The following is an 11334-nucleotide window of genomic DNA, read 5'->3' on the forward strand; positions in this document are numbered from 1 at the left end:
CTCCCGTTGCGGAGCGCAGGCTCAGCGGCCATGGCTCACGGGCCCAGCCGCTCCGCGGCACGTGGGATCCTCCCGGACCGGGGCACGAACCCGTGTCCCCTGCATCGGCAGGTGGACTCTCAACCACTGCGCCACCAGGGAAGCCCTAAGTGGTTATTCTTAAATGCAACTTATTTAGCTGTAGGTTTATATAATTTTATTTTTTTTAATTTTTTTTTGGCCATGCCACACAGCTTGTGGGATCTTACTTCCCCAACCAGGGGCTGAACCCACACCCTCGGCAGTGAAAGCTTGGAGTCCTAACCATTGGACCACCGTGGAATTCCCTATATAATTTAATTTTTAACGATGACTACATTTAACGACTTGTTCCCAGCATCCTTGGGAATTCGACAGTCAGCTCCCCGGAGTTGGTACGAGCCACACGCCCCCTTCCACTGGCAGGACTTCTCTTTGATAAAATTCTGTTTTGTTCCATTTTCCCCAGGCAAACGAGGGAGCAGGAGACACCCCCTGACTTCTTCTATTTCTCCGATTACGAGAGGCACAACGCAGAGATCGCTGCCTTCCACCTGGACAGGTGAGCCCTCCTGCCGGCACCCTCGTGGCACTGTCACCCCATGGCCATGCCCTGCTGTGTGCCTGGCCGACAGGAGTCGCCCAAGTGACTCAGGGTGGAGAGCCGGCCGTCGGGAATAAAGGGGAGAAAAGAGGAGACTCGCGGGGCACCAGCCTCTCTGGCAAGACCAGAGGCCATGAGTCTCGCAAAGCTGGGCCCCTTCCCTCCGTGATCACCTGTCTCAGGGCAGCTCTGCCAGCAGCACGCAAATTCTCTCTGGCCTCACGGGCCGCTTGCTGCTGGGGAGGAGGGTGGGCAGCCGACGTGAGGGGTCTGGGCCTAACAGAGGAGGGTGAGGTGTCCCCTCAGCTCCGGTGGGGGCGGCTGAGGGCGCGGAGGTGAGGACTCCCGTCCCCGTCCTTCTGCCAGGATCCTGGACTTCCGCCGGGTCCCTCCCGTGGCCGGCAGGATGGTCAACATGACCCGGGAGATCCGGGACGTCACGCGGGACAAGAGGCTGTGGAGGACTTTCTTCACTTCCCCAGGTAACCGCGCGCCACACACCCGAGTCTAAAAGCCTTGATCGCTCCTGACTCCGCCCCCGGCTGGCATAGATGTTGTTCCTGCCAAAGGCAAAAGGAGATTCGCCACCTCTTGGGGGGCCTCCTCCAGGTGGCCCGGCCAGAGGGGAACTCCGTCCTTTGGACGCCCCCAGATTTAAAACACCCCAGCAAGACCCTCCCATAGTGGCAGGGGCCGTGTGCCCCCCGCTCCTCCACCAAGTGCCGGCGGGGAGCAGCGACTCCGCCTGGCCCCCGGGAGGGTTGGCCCTGGTTCCCCTGGCACTCGGGTACCCTGCACGCTCCATGTACCAGGAGGTGCTGACGTTTATGAAAACCTTCAAGACTTCGTATTGTAAACCTTAAATGCACACATAAACGTAAGTCACGCTTTGCTGAGTTACCTGCCCCAGCCTGTTTCAGATGTGGCACTTGGGGCCCCACGATCCGCCCATCCCTTTCCCAAGCACTTCCTTTGCACCAGGCCCTGCGCTGAGCTGTTCCAGGTGCCCACGCTCACTAGGCTTGAGCCATGGAGAACTCTCTTGTATTTCATCCTGGAACATTTTGAGTTGTCCCAGTGATGCCGGCAAAGCAGAGTGGAGTGACCCAGCTGGGACACCGAGATCCACAGAGAGTGGACCTCGCCCCCCGCCCCCCTGCAGGAGTGCCTCGGCCATGCCTGGCACCCACCCCGGTTAGTTCATGCCGACAGAAGCCACATAAGGCCCTGGATTATCTGTGTTTGAAGACCTGCTGGCGAATAAAAGCCCGGCCTAGAAACTCCTTCCTTGTAGACTGATGTTCAGATTGACATACTCGGCACGCTTCTCAGCTGCATTCATAAATTCATCAGAACTGAGGCCCACACGTCCTTAATTTCATGAAGCTCCATGTTTGTCATCCATTGCTCACCGAGAGCCTCGTCTGCTTCCTCCTCTCAGAGCCCATAAAGAAAGGAAAGTAGGGCAGAAACCCACCCACCCGCCCGAGGCAGGAGGGTTCTCATTCCCTTTTGTGTCAGTGTCTCACCCATGTGACCAGAAACCAAAGGGCAAAGTGAGAGCCTGTGCGTCGGGAGGGGTCTTTGAGGGCTTTCCGGGGTCACCTTGCCTGTGCCCGAGCCGCGTGGATGGGCGGGACAGGCCTGTCCGGGGGCGTGTGCCCCTGCCTCCGTCATGGCACAGGTGGGAAGGTTCAGGTGACGCAGCCACAGCGGCAGGCGCCCCAGCCTCGCCGAGCACCTGCGTGGGATTCCTCGCTCAGGCCCTGGGGTGGCCCATCGTTTCCACATCCCCATTTTTAAATGGTTTAACTGACGTTTGGAGTCTGAACTATCCCCACGGTCAAGATGGTGACCGTGTCCGTCCCCCAGAGTCCCCTCCCGCCCCTGCGTCCCCCCAGATGGCCTGGGGCCCACCTTCTATCTGTGGATCGGGTTGCTTCTGCCAGTGGAGGCTGGGTGGCGTTGGGCATGTTCTTTGTCTTTCCCTCGATGTGGTTATTTTGAGAGTCACCCACACTGTTGCCTGTCCCCGCATTTTCTCTTTCACTTCTGAGCTCTGCCCCGACAGTTGAGGGCCCTGAGCGGAAGGGATGATGTAACCTGCCACAAGGAAAGGGAGGGATTGAAGTTTGAAATCTCGAGAAAGGGACACAAATCAAGGGGTTTCTGCGCTGGATTTCACTTTCTCTGGGGCAGAGGGGCCTCCGAGTTGATGCCTGCTCCGTGTTCTCCTGGGGAAAGGCAGCCTTAGCCTGGGCTTTGAGTGGGGACTCCTTTCTACAACCAGAAGATGGAGTCAGTTGTTAGCCTAAGCAGATGAGCTGAGATGCTGGCGTCGCACCCTGTCCTCCGCACGAATCATGACTGTCGGTCTCCCTGGTTATCCCCGAGTACACAGCCTCATGCCGACACCCGTCCTCACCCTGAGCAGAGTCGTCACTCTGACTGTGGTCGGTCCCGACAGCTGGACCCACTCGGGTTCCCAGCTGCTCTCCCAGGCCCCGCGGGTTTCTCTGAGAATCCTGCTTGGCGCCCGAGTTCCCCACCTGGGTCGCACTCCTGAACCCTCTCCTCGGAGCAGCTGGCTGCAGGCTCAGCTTGGCCTGCCACTTCTGACACCCACCCTCTCTGACCAGACTGTTTCTGTTCCCACCGCCCCTGCTCTGTCAGCCAGATTTCTTCCTGAAAGCCCTGGGAAAGGTTTGCTTTTCTCTTAAGCAGCAGAATAACAGGAGCCAGCTTTGATCTCATTTTGGAAAATGAAATCTGTTGGGATTCATTTGGACCACTTTGGCTCTGCTGGCACTTCTGCACCCATCGGAGGCCAAAATCGCCACAGATGCCGAGCTTCCCTGTAGACTTTAATCCACGCCAGCTCCCTTCCGCCTCCAGGGGCCTGAGTGGGGGGCAGGGAGCCCGGGGGGGGCGGCGGTGAGAGGTGGAGGCGGCCCTCCTGCCGGCGGGCCCCGGGGCAGCAGTGAGCGGCCGGAGGTGCAGGGCTACGTTGGACTGTGGGACAGCTGAGTGCCTGCCACGGTGGGGCTGCGCGGAGGCCAGCGGCTGGAGCCCACGTCTTGTACGGAACACGTTCCTCGTGCTTTCCCGGCAGATTTCTATGGACGTGCCTCATATCCTGAGATCAGCCCGCGTCCCCCCGTGCAAATTCGGTGGGCTTCTACAGGGGCCCCGTGTGAACCCCCCAGGAGCCTCTCCTGCCCCCTCCCAGCCACTCAGCCCCACTTTTAAATCGGCTGTTTTCCTGCCATGTCGGCCGCGGTCTGGCTGGGTGGTCACTGGGCCTCTGTCCACACACTGTGGTCAGTGCCCAGTCAGAGTCCCACTGAGGGCCAGAGGGGTTCCCAGAACTGCACCCGGGCATCCTCAGGCAGCCCCCCCAGAAGCCCTGCCCCACGTGACATCTTGGCAGCCTCCAGCCGGCAAAGCCCTGAAACATTCAGAGAACGGCGCACCTGGACCGTCCGGGACCCTCAGGCTGGCAGGTGTTTGTCCTCTGATCAACACTGATCCTCGCGGGGACGAGGCTCCCTGCCCAGGCAGCGCGTCTCATCCAAGTCCTCTGGGGCTGGAGCAGGCAGGCCCTCCTGGTTATCTGGCCCCGGCCACCCCCAGCTGTCTGTCATTATTAATAAGATGAGCCAGGACTTGCCTCCTCAAGCGCCCTCCTCTCCACATGCAGGGCACTGCCGTGACCGGCCCCTCACTCCTCCCTCAGGTCACAGGTTTAACACTCAGCCTCAAAACTGCTGCAGCCCCCGTTCAGGGGAGACCGAGGCACAGAGAGGTGAAGGGCCTCCCCCGAGGCTGCACAGCTGCGAAGCTAGAGGCCATGGGCTATCGGAGCCCCACCCTGGACGCCCCTTTAGAGACTGGATTTGGGTCTCTGATGAATAAGGGGCCGTGGGCCCAAGGCTCTGCCTGTCTTCTCACGTGAACCATCTAAAGCCAGCTTAGGCTATTAGAGGGACCAGTTCCAGGGCTCAGAAAAGTATTTTCCTCCTGAAAATGGGCTGAGATTGAACTGTGTCTCCACAGACGAGATCTCAGGCTGATCTTTCTTTGATCGCCCGACAGTCATGACTCAGCAGTAGCTGCGGGACCCCGAGGTGGGGGAAGCAGGGGGTGTGTGGGAGCTGTCTCCCATCCCCGTGTCCTGACCTGGCTGAGACTCTGCGTGCTCAGAGGAGCCGCCGAGCCTGCGCTTCCATTCCGGGGGGTGTGACTGCTGCCTGTAGCCGGAGAAGGTCACAGGTGTCACTCGGGCAGGCTGTGCAGCAGGAGGGGGGACCCCGGCCCTGGAACCAGCCGCTCGCACAGGGAGGGAAGGGGGCCTGCAGTGGTGCCTGGGGCCCTGGCCCTGTATTTCTGCACACCCCAGCCTCGGGGTTTGTTTCCCCAGCAAAGGAAGGAAGTGATTGACCCTGAGGACATGGTTCGGGTTGGTAACTGCACGGACAGACCCACCGCGCCCAGCACTGACGCGTGGCTGCGGCCTGCTCCCCGCCCAGCGTTTCTCAAATCACTCTTCTCTGTGGGGGTACAATCCACACGTCGTCAAGCCAACATTTGAAGTGTGCCGCTCAGTGGTTTTCAGTACGTTCTCAGTGCTGTGCAAGTCACTACTATCTGATGCCAGGACATTTGCTCACCCCACAGAAACCCCGTCCCTATTCAAAGTCACCCCTGCTCTGCCCAGCAGCTGCCAGTTTTCCCGTGGATTTTTGCCTGTTCCCGGTGTTTCACGTGAGCGGTGGCTGGCTTCATCCACTGGGCGTGATGCTCACGGTTCATCCACGTGGTAGCAGGTGTTACACTTCATTCCTTCTGTGGTTTAATACTGTTCCACTTCATGGATGAACCGCACTGTGTTTATCCGCCCATCCCTTGACGAGCACGTGGGTTGGTTCCACTCTGACTGCCGGAATGGCCTGCTGTGAACATCTGTGTGCAGGTGTCTGTGTGGATGTGTGTCTTCATTCCTCTCGGGAGTGTGCCTGGGAGTGGGATGGCCAGGTCATGTGGTAGTTCTGGGTCCAGCTTTCTGACTGTTTTTCGCAGCAGCTGCACCATTTGACATTCCCACCAGCACTGTGTTAGGGATCCAATTTCTCCACACCCTCAACACACGAGTTATTATCTGTTCTTTTGATCAAAACTCTCCTACTGGTTGAGAAATTGTGGATTTGGTTTGCATTTCCCTGGTAACTAACGCTGTCGAGCATCTTTTCGTGTCCTTGTTGGCCATTTCTATATTTTCTTTGGAGAAATACCCTTTGAACTCCTTTGCCCATTTATTGATTGGGTTGTTCATCTTTTCGTTACTGAGACGTAAGAGCTCTTCTGTGTGCAAATACTGGATGCTTATTAGCTTACGGTTTGCAAGCCTCTCCCCGCCGGCTGAGTCTCACTTTTTTTTCTTGGTATGAGGGCCTTTTTCAAGCCACTGGACAGAATCCCCACAGACTCCAGACTTAGTTTCGAGGGTAACGAGGAAGAGCTCGGGTTCAGGTCTGAGCTCTGAGTCCCGAGCTGTGTGGCCCCAGGGTCTGTGATGCGGGGTTGGAGCAGGCAGCTGAGGTCAGGCGTGAGAGTGTGGGTGAGCCCTGCCCAGGGGAGGGACGAGTCGGGTGTGGCGCAGACACGCTGGCCCAGGGCGGATGTCCGGGAGGGGCCGGCGCGGGGACGCTGCCCGAGTGGCCCCACTGCCTGCGTGTCCCCCACCCACAGCCAACAACATCTGCTTCTACGGGGAGTGCTCTTACTACTGCTCCACGGAGCACGCCCTGTGCGGGCGGCCAGACCAGATCGAGGGCTCGCTGGCCGCCTTTCTGCCTGACCTGGCCCTGGCCAAGAGGAAGACCTGGCGGAACCCCTGGCGACGCTCATACCACAAGCGCAAGAAGGCAGAGTGAGTCGGGGGCACATTGGGCGGGGACTCCAGGATCCTGACTCCCCAGGCTCTCCAGAGGGCTGGCTTCTGCCCGACCTGAAGCAGGGAACAAGCTTGGTGTGAGGAGTGGCAGGGCCAAGTGTGTGGGAGCAGATGATCAGAAAGGGCCCCTCACTGGGGAACTGGGTGCTCACTGGCCACTGGGATCCGTCCGTGTTAGGGCAAGGCTTCAGACCCCTGCTCTTCCTGCAAGAGAGACACAGTCCCTCCAGCCACGGAGACGTCCTTGCAAGTGTGCTGTTCAGGCTCCCCCCACCCCAAATACGTGGCATCCGCGTGCTGTGGCTCCATCACCTCCCAGCCCCATGCTCCTGTTAATGCAGCCTCACCCCACCGCTGGTCGGTATCAGCTGCAGACACTCTGTTCTGCGGTGACGCCTTTTCTCACCCGGTGCCTGTTGCTGCCCCGTGAACCCGGTGTACTGAGCTGGGCAGCCCCAGAGGTTGGTTGGGTCCACCTTGTCTACAGGGGAGCCCGCCCTTCTCATGCTGGCTCCCCTGCAGGTGGGAGGTTGACCCTGACTACTGCGAGGAGGTGAAGCAGACGCCCCCCTACGACAGCAGCCACCGCATCCTGGACATCATGGACATGACCATCTTTGACTTCCTCATGGGTATGTCCGGGGCCACCGGCCTGCCCTGGGAATGCCTGACACAGATCCAGCCCCCGTGGTCCTGCTTGTACTCGGTTCTGCCAGCTTGGAGGCCAGACGGGGGAGGGAGGGGCCGCCTCTGAGCTGCACACAGGCTCCCAGCAGGCTTGTCCCTACAGGAAACATGGACCGCCATCACTACGAGACCTTCGAGAAGTTTGGGAACAAAACGTTTATCATCCACTTAGACAATGGGAGAGGGTGAGTCCTTCCAGACGCAGCGAAGGGCTGGCCACGTCCCCACCCAGACCTGGGGGAGCAGGCGCTCTGTGGGGAGGGACGGCACAGCCCCCAAAGGCCCCCCTATGTTACACAGGGTTCTGGCCAGGACTCCTGTGAGCCTGTGAGCTGGGGAGACTGAGGCCTGCAGTGGGTGTGTGTGCAGGGGACAGACCACTCCAGCGGTCAGAGCTGCAAGTTCTCAGACGCCTCAGGGGAATCAGCTTTGGGCACCTGGGCAGTTACGTCTGTGGGTCACTCGTTCCCAGCTGTAAAAGACGCCCCTGCAGCTGGACTCTAGGCTGACCCGCCCTCGAGCCTTCTCCACTCGGCCTGCCCAGGGCCTCTCACTTTCGAACTTCTGCTCAGTCCGGTGGCCAGAAGGTCAGGCTGCTTTCAGGCACCTGCCTCGTCCCAGGCGCTGCACCCAGGGCTGGACAGCAGGGGCCAGGCCCCCGCAACACCAAGCAGGGCCCACGCGGGTACCAACTGCTCTGGTGCTCCCGTCCCAGTGCCCGGGCTCTGCGCACGGAGTCCCCCTGCGAGTGGCCTCTCCACAGCTCTGTTCTTCCCGCAGGTTTGGAAAATACTCCCACGATGAGCTTTCCATCCTGGTGCCTTTACAGCAGTGCTGCAGGTGCGGCTCTGCCCCTCCCCGAGGGCCCCACCCCTGGGCTGGCCCTGTCACGGCACAGGAGGCAGGATGCTGCCGCAGCCGCAACCGCAGCCGCAGCCCAGGCCGAGCCTTCCTGTCCCCACCCCGGCAGTTCCCAGAGCTCCTCCCGGGACCCGGCTCCTTGTCACCGTAATAGCCCACCTTGCAGCGGAAGACACCGAAGCCCGGGGCTCCCACTCTGCCACCTTTCTCGGGGCTCCCAGCCCGGCCCCTCCGTTAGCAGATGGGGAAACAGGCTGTGGGGCTAAACACCTGCTCGGCCCTGGGGCAGCTCCGGGTCGCCCGGCCCAGACAACGAGCAAGCCAAGCCGGGGCTGCCTCCCTCCCTGCTACCGTTTGCCGGGAGTAACAGGGGCCCGTTGGACACCGCTGGGCCCACCCGGGCCCCTCCTGGAGGCAGGACCCTCACCGTGTGCTTCTGAGAGGCCGGGGCTGGAGTGGGCCAGGGGCTGGGCCGGCACCGCGCTCGGGGCGGCTGCAGCGACGGCCAGGCTCGTCCTCCCGGTGCCGGCCTGACGTCATTCTCCCCGCAGGATCAGGAGGTCCACGTACCTGCGGCTGCAGCTCCTGGCTAAGGAAGAGTACAAGCTGAGTCTGCTGATGGCCGAGTCCCTGCGCAGGGACCGCGTGGCCCCTGTCCTGTACCGGCCGCACCTGGAGGCTCTGGACCGGCGGCTGCGCATCGTGCTGCAGGTGGTCAGGGACTGCGTGGGGAAGAACGGGCTGCCCGGCGTCGTGGAGGACGACCTCAGCCCCGAGCACAGGGCCTCTGCCAGGAGGTAGTGACCGCGAGCCGCGGCCAGGCCAGCTGCCGGGGCGCACGGGCCAACACAGGAGCGGACGGGCTGCCCGGGGACGCGCGTCCTCACTTTCCGGACCAGGGCGGGCCGGCGGGAGCGCACTCCGCCCCCGTGGACAGAGGCAGCCTGGCGGCGGCCCACCACCCTTTTGTATGGAAAGGAAGCCTTTACTTACTATTTTGTATTTATACCTGGTGTAAATGTACATTAATAGAGACATCTGTGCAGACCCCGACCACCCAGCAAATGACACGGAGGGCCGCCCGGCAGGGCCAAGTGCCCCTGCGAGGGGCTCCCCCTCTGGACCGAACGTACAGTAAAAACCCTCCTCCCTCCCCGGGACTGAGGTGTCTGGGGCTGCAGGAGGCTCCTGAGGCTGTCACGGACTCCCGTCGACAGATGAACACCGCGTAGCTTTTGGGCGACGTGAAGGACCGGTCGTTACCTGGCTGCCCAGGCTGCCTTCGGAGCACCTTCTGACTTGCTTCGGAAGCCTGTGCACGTGTGTGACACAGTCATGTGGCTGGGCAGCTGGTTACTTTCACGGCATTTTCGTGGAATAGTTTGCAATGTGGTAAAGGTGCAATAAAGATTCAGCAAGTGTGTGCTGGGGCCTCGCTGGGGTCTGGGTCCCTCACTCCGTGGTGCTCAGCTGCCTGCCCACCCGCCCTCCAAAAGAGTGAGTCCTAGAACCAGGTGTGGCCCAGTGTCCAGGCTGGAAGGAGGGGCTTGACGCAAGGCCTGAGGTGGGCCTTGGTGTGGCGGGGACGGCCTGTCCCGCTCTTGCCGCAGCTGCTCCCAGGGAGCTGAGTGGAGATCCCTGAAGTCACATGTGGGCCCCAGAGTCTCTACAGGGCTGGCATCACGTGGGCACCGTGTTTACCCAGCAGGAGCCAGGACCGTGGTGGCTGGACTGGCCACAGGGACAGCGAGGGAGGGGCTGAGCCAGGGGTGGCCTGGGAGAGCCAGCTCCCCAACGCCCTGCTGGAGGGAGGGGACACTGGCCTCCTCCCGGCTCGAAGGCTGGGGCTTGTGGGCGGGGCCCAACCATGGAGGACTCATGTGAGGACTCGCGTGAACCTCAGTTCGTGAAGCAGAGAAATCACAGCCCCTGTGCCTTTTACTGGAGGTTCCCTCAGCTGTCACCCCACAGATCTCCCCATGCGCACAGGAGGGGAGACCACGTGCGGATGCGGGGAGGACACGGCCATCTGCAAGCCGGGAGCGAGGCCTCACCAGAAACAACCCCAGAACAGAGAGAAGAGTCTGTGTTTCGGCTGCACCGTCTGTGGCGTCCTGGTGCGGCACCCAGGGCGTGATCAGAAACACACATGTGGTCTTTGCCCCGCATTGCTGACACAGAGCTTCTCAGTCCCTCAGAATTCCCTGAGGGAAAGACAAAAGAAGGGTGTGGCGGGGAGCCAGTTATGGGGGTGACAAAGAAGAGCAGAAAGGCGGGGTGTGGTGCTCACGTGGATTTCAATCTGGGCTTCTCCCCAGTGAGAGTCTCTCCTGATCCAGAGCCACCCCCAATCAGGTACGGAGAGAGAGACACGTACAGGGGGAGATTTCCGTAACAGTGCGAACGTCCCTCCCAAAAGGGCAGTTTCTGCTCCATTGTTTCAGCTCAAAGTAATCGTTAAGCCAAAGAGGCACACGTTAGGTGACATCGGCTTCCCCTCAAAGGCCAAGCAGTGTCACAAAGGAGGTTCCGAGCTCTGCAGAGCTGCCCAAGAGGCCCAGAGCTGGACAGCAGTTAAAGCCATGGAGACAGGTTCGTTCAGCACCATTGCAATGGGGACAAAAAAAGGCCTCAGTACAGAACTGGCCGAATTCCCAATGCAGCCTGGAAGGTAGGGATTGACAGCCAAGGAGCAGGTGAGGTGGGGGATGGGAAATCACTGCATCAGGGGTTCTGGCTAAACCAGGGTTCTCGGTGATGGCGGGCCAGGGGTCTCTCGTCCAACTGAGCTAACAGGATTCTTGCTAAAATTGGGTGATGAAAAGCCAGACACGGGAGTCGAGGCCTCGCTGGGAGGGGCTTCGGAGGAGCCTGACTGACACCTCTCGAGTAGCACAGGGTCTCGTCCCCTTAGCACACAGCAAGCAGTGCTCTCAGAGGCTCCAGAGCTGGCGCAGCGGCTGAGACACCAGTGGGAAGCCGGGAGGTGAGCCTGGGAAAGACAGACAGACACGCAGCAAACAGAATGTGCACGCACACCTCGAGGACCCAAGGACGCTGCCGCAGGGTGTGGGACCAGGAAGGAGTCCAGAAAAAGGAAAACGGAACGGCGGGGTGGGACCCCTGGCGTGATGATGAAAGTTGCCAAACGGCTCGGAGTACAGAGTCCCCAGGAAAACGGAAGCCAAGAGGAGCCGGTCCTTGTGTAGGG

General features: G+C 60.6%; 1 protein-coding gene across 1 annotated transcript in view; it reads left to right on the forward strand.

Annotated features, from left to right (window-relative positions):
- Positions 1–8958, forward strand: part of FAM20C (FAM20C golgi associated secretory pathway kinase) — a 39725-nt gene extending 30767 nt beyond the window's left edge. Inside the window, exons 4-10 of the mRNA XM_007467065.1 lie at positions 488–580; positions 989–1104; positions 6371–6551; positions 7098–7207; positions 7366–7447; positions 8043–8102; positions 8675–8958. Coding sequence (XP_007467127.1) covers positions 488–580; positions 989–1104; positions 6371–6551; positions 7098–7207; positions 7366–7447; positions 8043–8102; positions 8675–8924 — 892 coding nt within the window. The 3' untranslated portion in view covers positions 8925–8958. The remainder of the gene's footprint in view (positions 1–487; positions 581–988; positions 1105–6370; positions 6552–7097; positions 7208–7365; positions 7448–8042; positions 8103–8674) is intronic.
- Positions 8959–11334: the final 2376 nt, after the last annotated feature.

This window comes from Lipotes vexillifer, unplaced genomic scaffold, assembly GCF_000442215.2.
Source record: "Lipotes vexillifer unplaced genomic scaffold, Lipotes_vexillifer_v1.1 scaffold1701, whole genome shotgun sequence".
Lineage (NCBI taxonomy): Eukaryota > Metazoa > Chordata > Mammalia > Artiodactyla > Lipotidae > Lipotes > Lipotes vexillifer.